Below are 23,486 nucleotides of genomic sequence, written 5' to 3'. Positions count from 1 at the left end.
AAAATATATATTTTTTAATTTAAATTTCAAGAGGATATTCTTGGTGTTTTTTGAAAATTATTTTTACTAAGTTTTTTTTTCTTTTCACAATATAAAGTAAAGTGAGTGATATTGTTTAAAAATAAATATTTATTACACTATTCGTATCCAACAAATTAAAGGAGGTTAAAAAAAATAGTTAAATATTTATTTTATTTTATTATAAAAATAAAAAAAATGATTTAATCTAAAGATTTTCATGAGTTCATCACGTAAAACGGTCGCGGCAGTTCAATCTGAGTCAAAAATAGTGGAAAAGATCGAGCTTGAGGGCGAAAGCTGAGGCAGAGAGATGGCGAGAAGGGCGGATGAAGAATACGACTACTTGTTCAAGGTCGTCCTGATCGGCGACTCCGGCGTCGGCAAAACTAATCTACTCTCCCGTTTCACCCGCAACGAGTTCAACCTCGAGTCCAAGTCCACAATCGGCGTCGAATTCGCCACCAGGACCCTCCAGGTATCAATCAGATCTATCGATTTCCATTGGGTTCGACGCCGCCGCGCGATAGATCAGGCATTGATCGTGCACAACTCTGTCTTTGTCATCTCTTGTTTTCCTTTACGGAAACGACAGATCCGTTTCTGTCTGGTTGGCCGTCGTCGAACCTAGACCTTGAACTGTTGATTTTTTTTTCCATGAAAGACCGTGTTTTTAGGCTGGCCATTTCTCCTTGTTTTCTTCCTTGGATATCTCCGATGAATTTCTTTGTTCTCTATATTTACTAGATTCCCTAGATCTGGGCTTGTTTGTTTTAGCATTGTCCTGTTGCCCTTTTGCTCTTTTGTACTTACAGCAAAACTATTGAGCATGACAATGAATGCATTTTATGTAATTTCCTTGACTCGGTGATCATGTAGTTTTGATTTAATTAACTTATGTTTAGTTCTTGCTAGTTTGACTCGGTATCCATTGATGTCCATGTTATTACTTTGATATTTTCCTACCAACTATCTCTTGGTTCAGGGATAATGCTAAATCTTGCAACTTGTAAGTTGAACCTAAAAGACTTGAGGAAACATTTTAAAATGCCACCCAGCTGGATGAAAGATTCACAGCAGTATGACAATTTGAAAGATGACATTTTCTTTGCTCGTGCTCCATTTGTCTAATCTGCATTTTTTAGCCTTTTTATTCTTCTTTATCTTTATGATAAGGCTCATCTAACAGTACTCAAAGATTAGTGATGCAATTTTCTTTTATCCTTTGTACTCCCTAGTATAGATAGAAGGGGAGTCTTGCGTAATGGTAAAGTTGTTGCTTTGTGATCAAAAAAGCAAGGTAAGCTGTGTACAATGGATCCTTCCCCGGGATCCGTATGACGGGAACTTCGTGCACCGAGCTGTGAGCTGTCCTTTTTTTTTTTTTTACTTCCTAGTATAGATAGTTTCTCAGATTCTCCCCATCTTTTCTTTGTGATAGCTACCTTGATATGCTTCTTTCTGTTTACTTTAAGAGATTGTTCTGCAACTACAATTATGCATTTGTTAACACAGCATCAGCTTAACATTCATCTTGGAAATTTCTATTTTGATGCTCGGTTCACAAATACTATTTAATGAAGTATCATTGGATGAGCATAGCCTTTTAAGATCAACCTCTGAACTATCATATAGCTATGTCTTTAAGTAGATTCATTGAGATCTAGTTTTTTGTCTAATTTAGGCTTCTTAACCATGTTCTTAGATGACTTTTACCTAGATTACATAATGAGGCCATGACCAGGTACATTATAGGCCTTCTGTGAAGTTTGATTATGTATAGTTTGTAGGTCAGTCCAAGGATATCTTTTTCTCTTCCAAAGTTGATCTTCTCAAGTTAAAGTTTCTTAACTTTGACTGTAAGTATTTTCAATTGAATAGAACTTTTCTTTATACCAAACATCAGGAATATACAAAATCATTTTCCTAGAAACTGTTTCTGAGATTTCCAGGTCAAATCTCACACATTTTTTATATATCAACTACCATGTTGGCTCAGTATCAAGTATCAGACTTTAAGGCATATGCTTCCATGTTTTTGGTAAATTTTTGTATGATTTCATCTTAAGCTTCCCTACCTTGTCTAGGTTGAAGGTCGGATAATAAAAGCCCAAATATGGGACACTGCAGGCCAGGAGCGGTACCGAGCAATAACCAGTGCCTACTACCGCGGAGCCCTTGGTGCTATTATAGTCTATGATGTGACCAAGTCGACAACTTTTGAGAATATCAGCCGGTGGCTCAAGGAACTTCGCGACCATGCTGACTCTAATATCGCAATCATGCTTGTTGGCAACAAGACAGACATAAAGCAGCAGCTTGCAGTGGCCTCTGAAGATGCACACAGCTACGCAGAGAAGGAAGGACTTTCTTTCATAGAGACATCAGCTTTGGATGCTACAAATGTGGAGCAAGCCTTTCAGATGATTCTTGCAGAGATATACCGCGGCATTAGCAAAAAGAACATCTCATCGGATGAGCCTGGGTTTGGGGGTGCAGGTGTTAAAGAAGGAAAGACCATCGACGTTTCAGTATCGGAGTCCAATGGCACAAAGAAGCAATGCTGTTCAACATAATGGTTTACAATCTCTTTGTTTCTTAAGCATGTTATGGTTTCAAATTTCTCAATGTGGCTTCTCTATTATCATTCCTTGTGGTTACCTGGTGCAGTGAATTCTTTTGAAAATATATTAGGACAAAATTAAAAGGACATTCTAAATTATACAGATCATTAACAGGGCATTCCATTTTTTAAAAATGTCAAAGGACAAAACTCTTATCCAATGTTATTATAGCAACTATTAGTAGTTATTACGATGTTTTTCTTTACTTTTAAAATTATTGTAGTAGCTACGACTAGCTATAACAATATATAAAAGTTATTAAATAGTTGTTACAATTGTTTTAAAATGATTTTGATTAATTAGCTATAATATTTATAAGCTACTATGTAGCTCTTACAATATGAAAATGAATTATTTTAATATTCAGGATTTAGGATTTAAGATTCAAAATTTGGGATTTTAAAATTATAACGTACAAAAATTAGTTGGTAATTACTACCATGTGAAAAATTAATTATTTTATTAAAATCTTAAATTCTAAATCATAAACTTTGAATATTATTATATTAACATATTTTTTTACCAACTTAGTTAAAATTAATTAAAATCACTTAAAAAAATTATAGCAAGTAATTACTTGCTAAGTATCTGATATAATAATATTAAGTATTATATGTTGTAATAATTATCCAATAGCTTAGTTGTAGTTGCTATAATAACATTGGAAGTAAGATATTCTTAAAATAAAATATCTCATGAACTCACTTTTGACTTGTTTTTTTTAATCGCCATGATTTATATAATTTGGGGTGTTTTTTTTTAATTTTTGCCTAATATATTAATGATCAGTTGAGGTGATTGTTTGAGGTTCTTGTTTTCATCCCCTCCTTTCCCCTGCCTTAGCTTTCCTCTCCTTTTCACTGATTGATCTTTTAACGGGATGCATGGAGTCCAAGTAAACAGGGTGGTCCACTAACAGCCACATGCAGTTATGACTGCTAGTTGGGCACCGACCTGCCTCAGCGGCATCTGACCGTCCGTGCTGAAACGGTTGAATCTGACGGCTATGACTCATTTGCCTTCGGACTCACTGTTGGGAAAAACAGAAAAACCATACCAACCATTGCGGACTAAAATTTAAACTTAATTTCCGTTAATTTTCTTTTCACCGCAAAAAATAAAAATAAAATAATAAAAACTAAAAAGAAGTTTCGACGCTCATCTGCTGCTGCTTCTTTGGGGTTCGCTTCTTCGCTGTCCCGTTCGCGAATCCCTCGATTTCCGATCCGGAGGAGGACGGCAAGTAGCATCCTGTCGGCATGGGGATAGAGATCTTGGCGCTTTCCCTCGCTTCTCCTGCCTCCCAGTGTTAGATTAAACCCTTCTTACAATTCGCGGATGATGTTTTCCCCCCTCCAGTTTTTCCTCCTCCGATGCTTTAGATAAACATCTGATAATAAGTTGTATCTAGTTAGGGTGGACTGGAATTATGACTTTTCCTGGCGTTAATGGACGTGATCGCTTTTGTTAGGAGCCGATAGCTGGTTGTCTTGATTTACTGCGGCGTCACTGGATTTTCATTATCTTTTTGTGTGTGTGTGTGTATGATCCTGCAGGGGAGCGTTTGTCATCATCTTGTCAAGCAAGCACTAGGAGTTTCATCGAGATGGCGAGCCTGCACCTCGGTGCTTCAGCTTTGTCTCAGACGATGTCGTTGCCAAAAAAGTAATTTCATCCTCATTCCTCAGACTGTAATTTGCAACGTTCTCTCAAGATACTGTTTTATTCTGCCGTGAATCAAATACATCGATTTCCTTATTTGAAAATTAGTTGTGATAACTACACCTGAATCAGGTAGTGTTACCTGACTACTGTCTTCCTTTTTTTAACAACATAATATTGATGTATTTCATCACTTACCTAGTAATATATTAAAATTTTAATACTAAATCTATATATTCCAACGGAACAACATATTCTTAGTTCCTTGTATTAATTTAGGTGAGTTTTACTAGTGTGCCCTTTAACTTACTTGTTTACTTCAAAAATAAATTATAGTAATTAGATTGTCAATTGAATAAAAATTTGGCAATTTACGAAAGGGTGCATTCAAGTTTCCAAAGTACACAAAGAGCATATTAAACTTTGGAGTTTATCAAAGGGCACATGCTTTTTCTAAAATATCCTCAATCCGACCCACTTCAACAGACCCATTAGTCGAGTCGACGGATCAATATATTGAAAGTGATATCAATCGACTAACCAATTAATTGAAAGTGATGTCAGTTGACTACCCAATCAATTTAAAGTGACTTAATCGATTGGATGTGATTTCAGTCGACTGGGTGTGATTTCAGCTGATTGGTCACAAACAAACTGTTAGGACCAAAAGTAGCTAGAGGGGGGGTGAATAGCTCGTCGCTTTCGCTCGGTGGTCGGCGTTGCTTGTTTCTTCGAAGATGTGCAGCGGAAAATACAGAAACACTCACACAACGCTAACACGGTTGGTTTACTTGGTATCCACCTCACACGAGGTGACTAATCCAAGGATCCACACCAACGCACACACCCTCCACTATGAATAACACTCCTTTATGGTAACTACCAAAGGCGGAGAAGCCCTACAAGACTCAATACAAGAAGAAGCAAGGGTAGTAAAGAAATACAAGCTTACAAGCTTACAATGAGTGCACAAACCCTAACCCTAGTTTCTTCTTCTTGCTTTGATCCGCCTCTTGACTTGGAAGAGCCTCCAAGAACCTTCAAGAACTGGCGATCTCGAGCTTGAGAAGAGCTGTGGAGGAGCTGGTGAAGATCTGAAATGAATCGGTGAAGCGATGCCGAAGGAATCGTGCGCCTGCGGCCTTTATCGACGCCAACGGTCGGATCCCGATCGATTCAATTATTTCCAATCGATCGGGGAGGCTTTGGATCGATCCACGGATCGATCCAGAGCGCCTCTGTGCTGTGGAAAAACGCCTGGATCGATCCACGGATCGATCCAGCGCTTATCGCGCGAAGCAGCAGCGTCCCAATCGATTCACTGATCGATTGGCACCTCTGGATCGATCCACTGATCGATCCAGAGGTTCTCTGTTCGCTGAGAAAGGCCTGAATCGATCCACTGATCGATCCAGCTCTTGGTTTTTGCCCAAAACCAAGTCCCAAGCCTCTCAAACCAACATCCGGTTAACTTGACCTGTTGGTACATCATGCCTAGCATTTGGTCACTCCCTTGACCTGCAAAGACTCCCCACCAAGTGTCCGCTCAATCCCTTTGACCAACTTGGACTTTTATCTTCGTGCCAAGTATCCGGTCACTCCCTTGACCTACTTGGACTTCCACCAGATGTCTGGTCAATCCCTTTGACCCATCTGGATTTCCTCTTGCCTGGCTTCACTCACCAGGACTTTCACCTAGCTTCACTCACTAGGACTTTCCTTCTGCCTGGCTTCACTCACCAGGACTTTCACCTAGCTTCACTCACTAGGACTTTCCTTCTGCCTGGCTTCACTCACCAGGACTTTCATTCTGCCTAACATCTCAGTTAGGACTTCCCAGTCAAGTATCCGGTCAACCTTGACCTACTTGACTCTTCTTCAATCAATATCTTATTGTCAAACATCTAAACTCAAACCAAGACTCAGCTTGGTTAACCGGGTCAACCTTGACCTGAGGGATGTTGCACCAACAATCTCCCCCTTTTTGATGTTTGACAATACCACAATAACACTTACAATCCCACATGTAAGTTAGGCTAATCCCATAGCCTCATTCTTCATGCCACTAGGAAATGAAAGCAGAAGTTAAGCTCTTCATTCTCCCCCTAAGAGTGCAAACTCCCTCTTAGGTAATGAAACCCTAACTTACTCCCTTTCACAAGTCATTTCATTCTCCCCCTATTGGCACACATCAACCCAGCCTTGAGCACACATCAATCCATGCCTCAATATTGGGCACACATCAACAAATCCATTGTTGAAAAACTCTCCCCCTTAAGAGTTGCTCATCGTGATCACAACTTCACTCATTGTGATCAACACGATAATGAAGATCCCATTACCCTTCATTATCCTTAACCCTACATTCTCCCCCAATGTAGGCAAATGCCCATCCTTGAGCATTATCCACTGGAAACCACTTGAACAATGAGGATATCCACTCCCCATTAAGGTTCAAACGCTCAACCTTGAGCATGTTCTTAACGGAAGGTTAACCACCTTCCAAGATTCATGAAAAATAATTTTTCATGTCTTTAAAGAGTCCCTCCCCCTAAAGACATGGTGGTAACTTCTGTCATTGCACCAACAATGACTTGGAATCCCTAAACCTTTAGGAAACCCAAATTTAGAAGTTTTGAGGTTTAAATGTTCAAAATTTGAAACAAACCTCAACCTAAACTTCAACTTAGCCTTCCTTAACCAATCCATCCTTGTTTTCAACACGAAAACACCCTTTTTATGTACACAAATGTGTATTGAGGGGTTTGGAATGGTTACGTAGACTAAAACAGGTTCAAAATGCTGAAATCAGGCATTCCTAGCTAAAATCAGCACCTTGGATCGATTGGAGTTGGGTTCCAATCGATTGAACCTTTCTGAATCGATCACTGATCGATTCAGACTACCTGGATCGATCGGCTGATCGATCCAGCGAGCTTCTGCTCGCGGGAGAATTGCCTTCTGAATCGATCCACGGATCGATTCAGGCACTCCAATCGATCCATGGATCGATCGGAGCTCTGATAGTTGCTGAAATTCCATTTCAGTCAACTTCAGAAACCCCTAGAAAATTCTACAAAAATCCAAAAATCATGAAATTTCGTGTAGACATTATTTAGGGCATACTTAATCATGGAAAAATAGCTTTCTATGAAAATACATCATATTTTCAAAGATTGACACAAACTTGAAAACTTGCAAAAACTTTAGTGTTTTCTTCAAGTTTGTGTCTAACTATTCAATGGTGATTACTATCAAAAGATAGCCTTCACCAAGGTTTTCCAAAAACATTTTAAAAACATTTTCAAAACCAATATCCCATCATGTTCCTTGGGCATAATGCACATGACTTGTACATTAGCTTTCCCAATGATGGGAAAACACATAACTATGTGTTTTGATGAACCTAAAACTCAAAAGAATGCACTAAATCAACATCTTGAGTTTTGTTCATCTTCCTAACATCTCACTTGTATCTAATGTACACTAAAACACGTACAAGTCACCTTATAGTCCTTGTGAGATGTGAGATTTTGGTTTTGCTCTAATCTAGGGATCATGCATATCTATCTAGGCATTCTAGAGATATTAGACATCCACCTAGGATGTCACTTGTCAATAATTGTTGTTAAATGCCATTCGTCCTTAATTACAAGGAATTAAACTTAATGCATGATTATGTTATGGCATACATCAAAAGAAAATAATTTTCAAAAGAAAATATCCTATTACTACATGATGTATGAATGTCATGACATGGTATTTTTGGATTTTTCATAATAAAACAATGAATTCAAAAATAGACATGATGTCATGGCATATGATGGGCAAACAATCATGGCAAGGTTTAGCATAAATAAAATATACCTAGATTACCTATCTAAATATCCTTAATCACTTAGCTAAACTCAAAATATACCACTTGTTTTAATTTAAAACATTAAACCTAGATTGCCCTAAATGCTTCAAAGAAATGTCAAAACCTAAATTGACATTTCTTATTTCTCTTGATTTGTTTATGCCACTTAAAAATTAAACATATCCTCAAATGTTGGCATATTTCATTTTTCCACAAGAGTAGCACTAAGAAAATACCAAAGTCCCAACTTGGTATTTCTTATATTTTTCTAATTTGTGCCATTTTAAGATAAAATCAATTTTTCCACCAATAGACACATGTTACTCTTTCAAGGAGTAAATAATAGTTCCATTTCATTTTCAAAGGTTAACAAAAACCTTGAAAATTCTCCTTGAGTGTCAATTTCCTCAAAGTTGGGTTAACTACCCTTCTAATCGGAGTTGACACTCTCTAACCCATCTATGGGGTAGAGAAGATGCTCCTAGGAACCCAACACCTATTGGTGCTCCTTGGATGCTCTTGGTACTCACTAGGGATAACTTCCCTAGATACCTTCCTAGTGACCTAGAAGTCTTGGTCACATTTTCTAGGTCAACTCTAGGAATAGCTTCCCTTGTGACCTTGTTAGTGACTTTCTTAGACTTCTTAGAAGTCTTAGTCACTTTGGTTGCAAAGATACTTCTAGGAATATCTTCCCTTGTATCCTTGACTTGACCTCTAGACTTAGGGTTTGTTCCATAACTATATGGAACCCTATGATAACTAGGCACATCCCTTTTTGCTTTGGGTTTGTATCCCAAACCTCTATGGTCATTTGATGGCTTTTGTACCCTTAAACCTAGGTTATGCTCATTTTGCCCTAATAGGATATTTTCCAATCTTTTTAGGGTCTTTTCTAATTTATCAAGTCTTGACCTCAAGACTTGATTTTCCCTCACTAAGTCCTTAGTATTTGATTTTTCATTTGATCTATGAGCATTTTTATTCTCGGGCTTGTATCTATTATCCTTAGTGTTTCCGCCCAAGTGTCTATCTACCTTCCTAACCTTAGGTTGGGTGGTTTTGGCATGTAGGGTCACATGTTTTTCCTTAAAGCCCTCATGCTTTCTATTCTTGTGGTAAATTGCATTAAAATGATAAAAATTAGAACTATCATGCTTTTTACCATAATGTAAAGGGGTAGGCTCAATAAATGTTACCTTCTTCTTTACCTTGGAGGCTCCCCTTTGACTAATGCCTCCTTGAGCCTTGACCATCTTCTTCCCCTTGGGGCATTGACTTCGGTAATGCCCCTTTTGGTTGCACAAGAAGCACACAATGTGCTCCTTGCTCTTCTTTGTTCCGGGAATGGTCTCCTTGAGCTTCTCCTTGCCTTTAGGTGTCACTTGGCCCTTCTTCTTGGCCGATTTAGGACACTTGCTCTTGTAGTGCTCATGTTCCCTACATTCAAAGCATATAATATGATTTTTATTATTAATTGAAATATTTATACCTTTGCTTGTAGGGGTGACATCTTTTCCTTTGGATCCGGAGGTAGAAGCTTCCTCTTGATCGAACCTTGATTCCCCTCCATTTGATTTTTCTTGACTTGTGGAGGTAGAAGCTTCTTCCTCCTCTTCTTCTCTTGACCCGGATGTAGAAGCTTCTCCTTCTTCTTGATCCGGTGTCACCAAGAATTGCTCCCCCTCAATCCTAGAGGTGGAGGCTTCATCATCTTGAATATGAAACAAGGAGTATGCTCCCTCCTTGTTCCCTTCGTTGCATTCCCTTGAGGATGAAACTTCTTGGATTTCCTCTTCTTCGGAGGTTGAGCATCTCTCAACCTTGGAGTCCTCCTCTTGGTCTTGCTCCAAAGAGTCACCCTCTCCGGATACTTCTTGCTCTTGTACAGTGGAGGGGATCTCTTCATGAAGCTTGGCCAATTTGCTCCATAAATCCTTTGCATCTTCAAATTCTCCAATTTTGCAAAGGATGGTGTTTGGCAATAAATTTACCAAAAGCTTGGTCACTTTGTCATTTGCCTGGCACCTTTGGACTTCCTCTGAGCTCCATTTGCTTTTCTTGAGAAGCTTGCCCTTGGAGTTTGTTGGAGCCTTGAAGCCTTCCATAAGAGCAAACCATTGCTCTATCTCCATCATAAGAAAATTTTCGATTCTTGATTTCCAAGAATCGAAGCTCGTGGAAGTATATGGTGGAGCCACCCTAGTGTCGAATCCGAGCCCATCTCGGAATTCCATTGTAGAAGTTGAGCTTTTGAATTTCTTTGACTTTGACAATTTTGCTTCAACTTCTTCACCCTCTAGCTCTTCTTGTTATGCTTGACCCTTCCGGCGATGATTCCTGTGAAGAGCGGCCTCGCTCTGATACCACTTGTTAGGACCAAAAGTAGCTAGAGGGGGGGTGAATAGCTCGTCGCTTTCGCTCGGTGGTCGGCGTTGCTTGTTTCTTCGAAGATGTGCAGCGGAAAATACAGAAACACTCACACAACGCTAACACGGTTGGCTTACTTGGTATCCACCTCACACGAGGTAACTAATCCAAGGATCCACACCAACGCACACACCCTCCACTATGAATAACACTCCTTTATGGTAACTACCAAAGGCGGAGAAGCCCTACAAGACTCAATACAAGAAGAAGCAAGGGTAGTAAAGAAATACAAGCTTACAAGCTTACAATGAGTGCACAAACCCTAACCCTAGTTTCTTCTTCTTGCTTTGATCCGCCTCTTGACTTGGAAGAGCCTCCAAGAACCTTCAAGAACTGGCGATCTCGAGCTTGAGAAGAGCTGTGGAGGAGCTGGTGAAGATCTGAAATGAATCGGTGAAGTGATGCCGAAGGAATCGTGCGCCTGCGGCCTTTATCGACGCCAACGGTCGGATCCCGATCGATTCAATTATTTCCAATCGATCGGGGAGGCTTTGGATCGATCCACGGATCGATCGGGGAGGCTTTGGATCGATCCACGGATCGATCCAGAGCGCCTCTGTGCTGTGGAAAAACGCCTGGATCGATCCACGGATCTATCCAGCGCTTATCGCGCGAAGCAGCAGCGTCCCAATCGATTCACTGATCGATTGGGACCTCTGGATCGATCCACTGATCGATCCAGAGGCTCTCTGTTCGCTGAGAAAGGCCTGAATCGATCCACTGATCGATCCAGCTCTTGGTTTTTGCCCAAAACCAAGTCCCAAGCCTCTCAAACCAACATCCGGTCAACCTTGACCTGTTGGTACATCATGCCTAGCATTTGGTCACTCCCTTGACCTGCTAAGACTCCCCACCAAGTGTCCGGTCAATCCCTTTGACCAACTTGGACTTTTATCTTCGTGCCAAGTATCCGGTCACTCCCTTGACCTACTTGGACTTCCACCAGATGTCTGGTCAATCCCTTTGACCCATCTGGATTTCCTCTTGCCTGGCTTCACTCACCAGGACTTTCACCTAGCTTCACTCACTAGGACTTTCCTTCTGCCTGGCTTCACTCGCCAGGACTTTCACCTAGCTTCACTCACTAGGACTTTCCTTCTGCCTGGCTTCACTCACCAGGACTTTCATTCTGCCTAACATCTCAGTTAGGACTTCCCAGTCAAGTATCCGGTCAACCTTGACCTACTTGACTCTTCTTCAATCAATATCTTATTGTCAAACATCTAAACCCAAACCAAGACTCAGCTTGGTTAACCGGGTCAACCTTGAGCTGAGGGATGTTGCACCAACACAAACACCTTTGACTAAAAGTGTTTGACGGTCATATAGGGTTTGAAATTGTCAAAAAATGAACATGGATAGAATTAGGAAAACCCAAGAAGTGCAGTAGTACTCATTTGACATAAATGCTAGGCCTTTAAGGTATCAAACACTTTTAACCAAAAGTGCAGTCTTAAAGTGATCAAAATTTGAAAAAAAAAATGAATTTGAATAAATCCAAGGGAATCCCAAGATTGCAATGCTCCTATTTGGTATGAATATGAAGCTTCTAGGGTTGTCAAGTACTTTTTGCCAAAGGTGTTCGATGGTAACTAATTGACTAAAATCATATCCAATTAACTGGAGTCACTTCGAGTCGACTAACCAATCGTGTGGTAGTCGTCGAACAACTTTGGTAGAAAGTCTCTGACAACTCATAGAGAGCTCAAAATCTTGAAAAATAAAAGAGCATTAACATACTTAGGGAAGCCTATGAGTACAACAATGTTTATTTGGTAGGAACTTGAGGCATCCGGATTCATCAAAACTTTTTTTTTCCCAAAAGTGTTTGATGATCATAGAGAGCTCAAAATCTTGAAAAAATAGCATTTATATACTTAGGGGGAGCTTAGGAGTGCCATAATGTCCATTTGACACAAATCCAAGGTCTCTAGGGTCATCAAACACTTTTTTCTAAAAAACTTCGACGACCCTGAAAGGTTTAAAATCTAGAAAAATAAATATAAGTGGAATCAGGGAACCCCAAGAATGCAATAATATTTGGTTGGCATGAATCTAAGCTCTCTTGGGTTGTTAAACACTTTTAGTTAAAAGTGTTTGCTTGGCTACATGAATTTAGATGAATTTACTTGGTTAATCCTCTTCTCTTAATTTTTCAACTTTTGATAAGATTATGTTAATTAGATAACTGATGATTTTTATTCATTCTTATATCAATGTTTGTTGAGATAATTTCATATCAGCGTTAATCCTTTAATCTTCCATCATATAACTAATCATTTCATATAACAGGATTAAAATGCCTGCAACATGCTCAATTCAGATGTTGAACCATCCTGGCTGCCACACTGAACCTCATCGTAGTCCATGCTACATAATGAATGATAGGGTTTCAAAAAACTGTTTATGGAAGCATGATTCATCTTCATCCATTCATAGGAGACCATTCAAATTATACTCATCATCCTCGGAAGCATTGCTCACCTCTACGTCTCAGGCATCACAGGACACACTTGTCCTGGGCAGTGAAAGAGTAGGAGTTTTGTTGCTCAATCTAGGTGGGCCAGAGACCCTTGATGATGTCCAACCGTTCTTGTTTAATCTATTTGCTGACCCGGTATATCAAATTTCACTTTCCATTTCCACCTTTGATTTTCTTCAATTTGCACATTATATTGGACTTTATATGTTTTTACAGAAAGTTATGTGGGTCACTGTTTGCAATGACATAAGTTTACTGGAAAAAGATATCTCAGAAATGCATTTGTAAAGCACCAGTTATCTTTAGAATATTCTAGGAGTTGTCAAACTAATGGTTCAAGAGTACAAAGGCACCAGGGAACTACAGTTACAAACTTCTAATTTACCAATATTTCTATAGTCGCTAGCAACTGACTAATTTTTGACTTTGTTTAACCATGGTCATGATCATGTAATTTTATAGGATTAACTGAAACTCAAATAAGATTTAGTAAAAAAAAAAAAAAAAAATCCAGGATCCACAGCATGATATTTTTCAAACTTTTATCAGGCAGTTATTGGATTTATATTAGTAGTTCAGTACAATTTTAAGTTTCATGTTTTGTTGTTGTAAATTGTAAGCTTTCAATGCCAATTTTTTTCGGTACAATTTTAATATTGGATTTATATTAGTAGTTCAGTACAATTTTTTTCGTTGCTTTCTGACATTGCATATCCTTGTGTGTTGTATAAAAGATAAGCAATTCTCTGCATTTATCCTTGCACCTGAATATTGAATAAAACTATATACTAAGAGAGTGCATTGCGCTGATTTACTTTAAGTTGGTTGCCTACACTTTATAGAAACATTGAAGGACAACTTCACTGTAAGTAGGCAGAAAGTGAGATTATTTGCCACTGACAGTACATGCAACATTCATTCTGATAACTTTTGTGTAGGCTGACAACCTACTTGGTGTGATTCAATTTGCAGGACATAATTCGGCTTCCTAGAATGTTCCGGTTTCTTCAAAAGCCTTTAGCACAATTCATCTCTGTTGTCAGAGCACCTAAAAGCAAAGAAGGGTATGCTTCTATTGGTGGTGGATCTCCGCTGAGAGAGATAACTGATGCACAGGTAAGTTTCTAAGTTTTTTTTTTTGTGTGTAAAAATATGGTAACCTATGGTGACCAAACTTTTAAAAAAAAGGCTCCTACTCAAAGATTGTGCTTCATTTTTAATTTTTTTGGATTGGTGTTAGATAAAATTCATGTAAATTGAAGCATTCTAGATTCAACAAAATTTCAAACTGACTGAACTTTTTCCATATACTCTGGGACATTTTTTCAAACTGACTGAACTTTTTCCATATTCTCTGGGACATTTTTTTCCAGACTCCTAGTTTTATATAGATCATTTTATTTTTCCTGTTTCCCTTTGTTTTAAGGATGTATTACAAATTGCTTTCAGTAATTGACGCCTACTGCAACCCTTCAATTTTCCTTCCAAAAATAGTTACAATATTTCTGTTGTCAATTACTACAGACCTAATGTGATTGATCCTTTTTGTGTGAATAAAAAAGGCAAAAGCATTGAGAAAGGCTCTGTGTGACAAGAACATTCCTGCTAAGGTGTATGTAGGAATGCGTTATTGGCATCCGTTTACTGAAGAGGCTATTGAACAGGTCAGAAATAATCCATATTTGAGATAAGAATTGAATGGCATGGAGGAGTCTTATCTATTCATTCTCTTTCATAAAGATGTTTGGAATCCCAGCATGTCATTATTGTAGATTGAATGGTTTTGTGTAACTACTTATGATTGGTTTACTTCAGTAAAGATATTATAGATCAAACGTGCATCCTAAGTTTGAGTGATTACCATTGCTGCTGGATCATTATACAATGGCTAGAAGTTTGTTAGTTTTTTAATGCAATCGGATAGTGATGTGGGAATTTCTGTGATATAATTGTTTGTCTAGAGAGCTAATAGAACATTCAGATTTTATGTATTATATGGTTTTTGATAAAAGTTTACCAAGAACAGGCTTTCCTTTTCTAGTTTTCTTTTGTTTTCTTTCTGATTTCTTTCTTGGACAGCTAATAGAAATAACAGCTTGGATGATTCCTTTTTAACCATGAAATATTAGCTGGTTGTATTTAAGTGATAGCAAGCTAGGGGAAATTATCTTGTGGTGGAGTTTTTGTTGGCTCAATACACATTATGCGTTCCTTTACTCCGAAGGATAGAAAAGTGGAAAAAATTGGGTCCTTCCTTTTGTTACTCTAAAGGATGGAAAAGTGGGAAAAAATGGGTTCTTCCTTTTGTTTACATCCATTCAATTTTTCACTTTTTCATCCATCCATTTTTTCATCCTTTGGAGCACATGGACCCTAAATCTAAATCTATTCTTCCTGGACTGCGACTTCAAATTTACACTTCTGTATTTGTCTTTTTGTTGAAGTGGATTATGTCTGACTTTAGAAATTTTGGTGTTATCATGGATGTATAATTTAAATGGTTGCATTAGGCTGGAAATGCTGCTCCCGAACCAAGATGAAAAATGTTATTCCTCAATCCATGAATCTTAACTGTTGATGAAATGATGAGTGGATAAAGGGAATTTGCTATCTTTTATTGCATGCTACGTTTTTCTGTTTATTCTTGAATATATTTCTGTACAACAGATGCAGAAAAGTTATTTTGCTGATCGTGAACTATTTATATCTGCAAATCAATTTCTAGTTGCCTTTCAGTTTGTTCAATTTCTGGAAATTTGCATCACCATGTTTTCCAAATATAAATTTTTTGCAAAAATTTATTTTCACTAATCTGGATCTTGTATGGTTGAAAATACACAACATATCAGTAAATATTTAATTTGTTTCTTATGCTGGCAGATTAAAATTGATGGTATCACAAAACTTGTTGTACTTCCTCTATATCCTCAATTCTCCATATCAACTAGTGGTTCAAGTCTTCGTCTATTGGAAAGTATATTCAGGTTGAGCCCTAAATATGGCTTCATATTCCATGCTTAGTTTGGATCAACCTGTAATATTAATTTCTGGTGTCTAGGGAGGATGAATATTTGGTCAACATGCAACATACTGTTATACCTTCTTGGTATCAGCGTGAAGGATATATCAAGGCAATGGCTGATTTAATTGAAAGAGAGTTGCAGAAATTTGAATCACCTACAAAGGTATGATTGAATTTTACCCTACTGCATATTCTCTTTTGGTAGTATTTTTTTTGTTCTATTTTTTCACATTTTATTCCTTGAATGCATATCAAAACTATGTGGTAGTCTTGATGATGCTAACAAGGAAAACTAATTTATTTAAATTTTGAATTCTGATTTTGCATGATACAACAACAACGACTCCAAAATCTATAACTTTCTCCTTTTAAGTTGATGGGTATTATTTTTATTACTTTCCCTTTTCAGATGCCTTGATACAGATTGGGTCTAGCAATGTAAGGCTCATACAACATGAGTTTTGGGCCTTCACTTGAACTCACTTGGAGTTCCTCACATTATCTGGTAGTAATCCCTGAGATTGATGGCAAGCCAAATAGTCATGCTACTGTCTCTTGGAAGTGCTGTGAGAGGAGCCAAAGATAATTTCAAAAAATGGCTTACAAGTAAGGCATGAGATTATTTAATAGGGCTAGCCAATGCATGGAAAACTTAGGCAGGGGAGAATGACAAGAGTGGATGGCTTCTTCTTGAGGATGGACAAGTGTTACAGCATTCACCATTTATTGAACATTATTTGTAGATGAGTTGTCAGGGGACATTTGCTACCTGCACTGAGAGGAAATACAGGACCTTATTGTGGTGTTGGAGGAGAAATTATAGCTTGAATGGCAGCAGGGGTGATTTAAATGGTTATGGTTGGGATTTAGGATGAAAAGTGCCAATTGGAAGAAACTTCCGTTGGGTCACTCTGATGTGGTTGTAGGATAGATGAAGGAGATGGAAAGTTGGGTTTGTTTTGTAGAATGATAAGGAAGTTGAGTGTGTCAAGTGGAGATTGTGAGAGGTTGGAGTTGTTAGGACTTAGGAGAGGGGATTGACTATGGTTGCAGTGTTGCATGAGGTAGAGTGAATGATGTTGTGGCCACTAATTGTTTAAAAAGCCTCCACATAAACCCGTTATATAGTCACATAGGTTTATTTAGTTAAGGACGAACCTCATATGCATTGCGGACTGGCTCGGTATATTTGTTCTCTTTTCTAAAACCTCATCAAAGGGAGTCTTGAAATTTGGAGTTTGGACCATTGTTGTGAATGCACGTAGTTCATGTAGGGAAATCATAGTTTGGAGCAAATGACATTATTCATAGTTAATAATTAGTCAAATTAATCTATAACATTATTAATGATTAATCAAAAGTAATAATTTTATTAAATTTGCTAACTAAATTTATGAATTAAATTAAATTCAATAATGATTTTAATTAATAGATTAAATATAATTTTTATTTTAAAATATTTAGTTTAAATTCCAAAGCGAAATTAAATATAATTAAGATTTTAAATTTATGTTGAATATTAGTTGTATTCGTGGTTCATCAAATATATATGCACATTTCTTTGGGTCTTTATATATCTTTTGATTGCTTATTAAGTAAATATTCTTATTTTGTTCTTTCCATATTGCTTTTTTTATTTATGAATTGTTTTACCAATTTCGATCCCACAATTCCGATATGGCCAATACTTATGTTTTTCAAGTTTTTTATAATGATGCTGCCACCCATGGTTAAGACTACAATACATTGACTATTCTCTTTTCTAATAGCTCAAGATTTTGGAGTGGATGGATTGCAATTCACATTTAGGATGCATAGTTGAATCATAAACAGTTGATATAGGTCAATTCATTTACAACCCAAACATGAAGATGCATACTTTAAAGAGCCTATGCACTAAATGTGATCAGATTGTTGCACAGTGTATATGAAGTATCTAGGTGCATATGTAGCCATTTCTAAGAGAATATTTTAGCTTTTTTCAGAAAGCACTTCAGTGTAATATTCCTTCTCAATGCGATTAATCTCATCTGCATGTTCAAGACGATCTTGACAATTAAATTGCAAATATTGCACTAAAGTTCACTGTTTTTAGCGTATTATTAGATTTGCATCAAATGCTCATTTCTGTTAATCAACGTTTCTATTTCTATGGTTGAGCCCTTTCTTTTGCTTTAAGATATTTTGTGTCTTGAATCCTTGAACTAAAAATGACAGCTGATTACACTGTTTCTGTTGAACTGAAACGTCCTGCCTTGGAGCGGTTATTAGGTTATGCTATTTTTTAGTGCTCATGGTGTTCCACTTGCTTACGTGGAAGAAGCTGGGGACCCTTACAAAGCAGAGATGGAGGAATGTGTTGATTTAATTATGGAAGAACTGGAACAACGCGGAATAACTAATGGTTACACCCTTGCTTACCAGGTAATGTTTATAGCCCATAAGATTAAAATGCTTATTAAGTGGTTGTTTATTTGGAACAAATTCTTTCCGTGGCCTCTTTGTCATGTTTATATGCTTGATACATTAGCTTGAGCTACTCAGCTAAGTACATGGGCATAGACAATGTGGTACAGGTTAATCTTTTCTGGTAACACACAAGTTCATCCTTTCTGTTGTTTTCAATATACCTAGAGAGGTAAAAATAAATATACTCTCTTGTTTATGTTAAGTGGGAAAATAAATATTTTATTGATCTTAATTCAAAGAAACAAATATTATATGGTAGATATATGACTCAACATGGAATCCTAAAACTAAAACATCCAATGTAGGTTAACCCACCACACTAATAACTTCATAACCTAATAATTGTAACACATTTTCTCATGCTGGAGAGTGAATTCTATGTTCAGCTTGTCACAAAATTTTTAAAATACCTCAGAAAAACTAAGATCCATGATGAAAATGAAAGTGAAAATGTGATACTGACTTGTCAGCAAGGAGATTAAAAGGTGAGAATCTCTTGAGTGTGCTTCTCGTTGCTGAGCCATTCACAGCACGCTGCATGCAGTAGATGCATGACAAGGAGAAGCAAAACATTCAACTAGGGTCCTACGTGCAACTCTGGACAAGGGTTGGCGTTCTTGGGCCTGATGCAAGAGAGGAAGTTCTGATCGAGGAGAGGATGCATTTGCTGGAGGAAGACTTCACGCTGGATGCAATGATGGAAGATAACACCTTGCTGGATACACCGAGTATATATGGAAGGAAGATAGATGTTAGAGTTTGATTTTCTGTTGGATGAAGCAGATTAAGAGCAGAACCCTTTCTTTGGAATCTTCATAGGTTATGAAGACAATGTAGGAGATGCTGAGAGGAGATAGAAAGATGGCAGTTTGCAATCTGATGTACAAGGAAGGAGAAACCAGGAGTGGCAGAGAGGGAGAGGGACTTGTTAGTGTCACAGATCTGAAAAGGGAATTCCAACTGGAGAATCAGGAAGAAGGCGCAGGATGGCAGGGAAGTAGTGGCTGAGAGAGTATGAGAAGGTGAGCTCAAGGAAACAAGAAGATGACAAGCACAAAATAACTATTGTGTTGGTTGAAGAATATGAGAAGAAAGCCACACTGAGAAAGAGGGTGTTGTTTGGAATCACTACGTGATCTCTGGGGTCCTGACTGGGAGAAGCAAATCAAAGAATCTCAAGCTTAAGCTCCAGCGAGGAAGGAAGTGTATAGGAGCATGAGAGGACTTTCTATTGAAGCCATTGCAGTCAATATGGAGGGTGGACGAGGTTATTGATGGAGAGATGCTTAGACTTACTGGACCTCAGCGAAAGGTGAAGATCTTGTTGAGGTGAAGCTGGTGGACAACAGATTGATTGAAGATGTATCTCTTGATGACTGATCTGATCTGAAATCAGAAACAGGATATTTAAGGCGAGCTCGCCTTCATGCCTAAAAGAACCCTGGAAGAAACATGGCTGCAGGGAGGCCATCACCATCACCTCAAAATTGGCAGTCTCATCTCAAGGGGCAAATTCTAGAAGATCTAACTCTAGAAGTGGGACTTTGTAAGGAAAATAGATTTTGTATTGATCTAATTATAGAGATACAACAATTACATTATATTAGGGCACAACACAAAACCCTAAAAAAATTATCCAATTTCCTGATGATAAAATTGACTGCTGAATGAGTAATCTCATCTTAGCATTAAACTGTTATTTTTCTTTTCATTAAATAAGACTTACATTTTTGAAAGGGTTATTTATGAAAATTACAAATTGTCCCTGAATTATAACCCTATATTTCATTTTCTCAAAGTAGATTTTGTGTCAAACATCATCCCTTAAACCTCCATCTCCCTCTCAGTCATTTTTGTCAAATCTTGACCAAGGGGGAGAAAAGATGTAGGTAATATCCAATCAACATATTTTCAGTTGCTCCCTCACACTGGGTATTTTCCTTGCCAACTTCATTCTTGATTCACTCTTCCTCTGCCTTCTTCCTCTGTCCCTCCATTTCTCTTCACCTCTATTACTCTCTCCTGTGTTCCTGCTTCTTCCTCCATCTTCTTTTTATTCAACAACTGAGCACTCAACTCTAGCCTCATCCTTGCATATAGAAGCTTGCCTGCCCTCTCTATTACTCTTGATTGATAGGTATCGCCTAGGCACATGTAATCTTAGTGAATAAATATTGTGATATGATTAACACGCCAACTCTTTTTAATCTAGTAGAACCAACTTGACATTTCTAAAAAAAAATATCAAGTTTTAATGCAGAAAGTATGTGGGCACAAGTATAATCACATCTAAATATAGTAGTGTGTTGACAGTACTATCGACATGCAACCTACTCATTGGGAGTAAATGCAACAACCAAACTGCCAAAAGGTAAAATGGCCATGCAACTAACGCAACCACTAAATTAGCAACATTTATAACGATAACACACCATAAAGTAATTACCATGAAAAAAAAGTCTTAAACTGTGGTAATTGGTTTTTTAGTCATTTAACTGTTCACTCTCATAAAAGAAATTTTTAGTTCAGAGCCAAAATGGAATACAGATGACAGTTTTGTGATTGTTTCTGTAATTACACTTTTGGAGTGCCATTTTTGTACACCAGTTGAATTGTTTGGAAAGATTTTACAGTCGACCCCATTCATCGGTTATTTATTTATTGGTTTCTTAAATGTGTCTCCTATCCATTTTATCTGCTTTTTACTCTGCAACTTTTCTATTTTCTCTTTTTGTTCTCAATTATTTGCTTTGCCTTCCTTTCTTCTATTCCTACTAATTCAACCTTGACATTTTCAATCACTTTGTTATTCTTGACGTGCCTTGCTTAACATTCTATAAGTTTGTTTGTGTAATCCTGAAGCCCAAGTGTAATTTTGATTTTCGGGTTATATGTTCTGGTACTTGCTAGTCATTCAAATTTTAGTTAGATTCAAAATGATTTTGACCCACAACCACTGAAAGTCACCTGAAGGTAGTATGATAGTTGCAAGAGATGAGCATCTGAAATTCTTATGATCTAAAGCAAGTCTTTTATTGTCTATTCTAATAAATAACTACCAGTAGTTGACCTATGATGCCTTCAAAACTTTCCTTTTTGATTGTTTACGCCATCTTTCAACTAAGCTTCATTGAATGATTTAATAGAGTCGAGTTGGACCTGTGGAATGGTTGAAACCTTACACTGATGAAACAATAGTTGAGCTTGGGCAAAAAGGAGTAAAAAGTCTTCTAGCTGTTCCTATTAGGTACACTTGCATCTATGTATCATCTATTCATTCTGTGTACCTCAAGAATTTGTTTCTATGAAGATTATGCATGTTTTGATTGACTTTTGAGCTATCATAAACTTGTTTACTTCTCGCATCCATTGCAGTTTTGTCAGTGAGCATATTGAAACACTAGAAGAAATTGATGTGGAATATAAAGAATTGGCTCTCAAATCAGGCATTGAGAATTGGGGACGTGTTCCTGCTTTAGGATGTGAGCCTACATTTATTTCAGATCTTGCTGATGCTGTTATCGAAAGCCTTCCTTATGTAGGAGCAATGGCAGCTTCCAGTATTGAGGCTCGACAGGTAAAACAGTCAACAATTTAATCATATGCATAAGTTGAAGTTAACTACGAACTGTTCCTTTCTCTATTAGTTTGAATCGGGAGTAAAACAGCAAAGTGAATCACTAATAGATTTTTTCCATTTTACATCTTAGTCTTCATGCTGTCTATTCAGGTGTTCTCATTCATATATGGATTAAGCCCTTTTGTCAATTTCTTTTTATCTCTTAAGTCTAATCTCCCATACTTCTCAATTTTGTTTAATTAAGTCTAAACCTTGTACTCGGTAGAAAACCCATTTACATAGTACCATGTATGACTCTCTAGTGGTAAGACCAAGCCTGTCTGTCACTCTCCATGTTGAGGTCTCCATGGTTTTCAATCCATGGAATCAGCAAATGCAAAAAAGTAGTCAAGCTATGAGCTATCCCGTCATCAAACAAAAGTGATGGAGGGATATGATCCGCCAATTGGTGTATGAAACACTCATTCTCTCTTCCATTGTGCGTGATGCTTTTGAGATATCAGATTTTGCATAGATGATTCAAGTTCTTAAATTCCTAAACCATTCACAATGCATCATTGATCGGTTAAATCTGACTAAGCTCTGGGCATATGCAGTCGCTGGTTCCCCTTGGGAGCGTAGAAGAGTTGCTGGCAGCCTACGACTCGAAGCGTTCAGTGCTACCTCCTCCAATAGCAGTGTGGGAATGGGGTTGGACGCGAAGCGCTGAGACCTGGAATGGCAGAGCAGCCATGCTAGCTGTCCTTGCATTGCTGGTACTGGAAATTACTACAGGAGAAGGGTTCTTGCACCAGTGGGGCAAATGAAAACTATTTTGCCTCGCCGAATCTGGGAGATTCAAGCAAATGAGTTGAAGATATATTTGTAACATTCATGTAGGATCGGATTCTTACCGACCTCGATATGCTAATGGAGGATATGGAATTAATAGTGAGTTCCATGTTGGAGCATTAGGGGACTGAATAGAGACTTACCATGTTTCATATGCAGCCATCTTCGAAGATATAATCTACCTAAAAAACTATTATAGATGGATCTATACAGTATATTTTGACAGAGGAACGAACTAGTGGTATGTTACGGATTTTATTTCAATCGCTAATTTATTAATAGTCAAGATTAATTTCCTTTAAATCTGTTCAAATGATGGGGTGTTCATATAAGATTGCGTATGTGTTTTGATTCTGAAAAATGATGCAAGTTTCTTTTTTCTGCTTGGCAATTAAAGATGAAATAAATAAGCAAAACCAGATAAAAAGAGGGAAGCTTGGCCATAGGTAAATAAAGTTTATATCCAAAATGTGCATCAAATATAACAAAATATATCTTGCGCAATAAAG

The 23,486-nt window shown here is 37.7% G+C and overlaps 2 protein-coding genes across 2 annotated transcripts; both read left to right on the top strand.

Annotated features, from left to right (window-relative positions):
* The first annotated feature begins 255 nt into the window (after positions 1-255).
* On the top strand, positions 256-2,668 carry LOC122055657 (ras-related protein RABA2a-like). The gene is made up of 2 exons (XM_042617193.1): positions 256-496; positions 2,106-2,668. Exons 1-2 carry the CDS (start codon positions 332-334, stop codon positions 2,592-2,594), a joined length of 654 nt encoding a protein of 217 aa, XP_042473127.1. The 5' UTR covers positions 256-331; the 3' UTR covers positions 2,595-2,668.
* A 1,120-nt stretch (positions 2,669-3,788) lies between these two features.
* LOC122055656 (ferrochelatase-2, chloroplastic-like) lies at positions 3,789-23,202 on the top strand. Its single transcript, XM_042617192.1, has 11 exons — positions 3,789-3,950; positions 4,199-4,307; positions 12,886-13,210; positions 14,048-14,191; positions 14,638-14,739; positions 15,956-16,059; positions 16,134-16,260; positions 18,369-18,521; positions 21,713-21,813; positions 21,942-22,143; positions 22,743-23,202. Exons 1-11 carry the CDS (start codon positions 3,902-3,904, stop codon positions 22,950-22,952), a joined length of 1,626 nt encoding a protein of 541 aa, XP_042473126.1. The 5' UTR covers positions 3,789-3,901; the 3' UTR covers positions 22,953-23,202.
* Positions 23,203-23,486: the final 284 nt, after the last annotated feature.

This window comes from Zingiber officinale, chromosome 3B (genome assembly GCF_018446385.1).
Source record: "Zingiber officinale cultivar Zhangliang chromosome 3B, Zo_v1.1, whole genome shotgun sequence".
NCBI lineage: Eukaryota > Viridiplantae > Streptophyta > Magnoliopsida > Zingiberales > Zingiberaceae > Zingiber > Zingiber officinale.
This window is presented reverse-complemented; position numbering and strand designations above follow the sequence as displayed.

Excerpts from the sequence above, each read along its gene's own strand:
- LOC122055657 (XM_042617193.1), top strand. The coding sequence starts at position 332 with ATGGCGAGAAGGGCGGATGAAGAATACGACTACTTGTTCAAGGTCGTC. Across the intron at positions 497-2,105 it reads TCGCCACCAGGACCCTCCAG|GTTGAAGGTCGGATAATAAA; the intron begins GTATCAATCAGA and ends TACCTTGTCTAG.
- LOC122055656 (XM_042617192.1), top strand. The coding sequence starts at position 3,902 with ATGGGGATAGAGATCTTGGCGCTTTCCCTCGCTTCTCCTGCCTCCCAG. Across the intron at positions 4,308-12,885 it reads ACGATGTCGTTGCCAAAAAA|GATTAAAATGCCTGCAACAT; the intron begins GTAATTTCATCC and ends TTCATATAACAG. Across the intron at positions 18,522-21,712 it reads GTTACACCCTTGCTTACCAG|AGTCGAGTTGGACCTGTGGA; the intron begins GTAATGTTTATA and ends ATGATTTAATAG.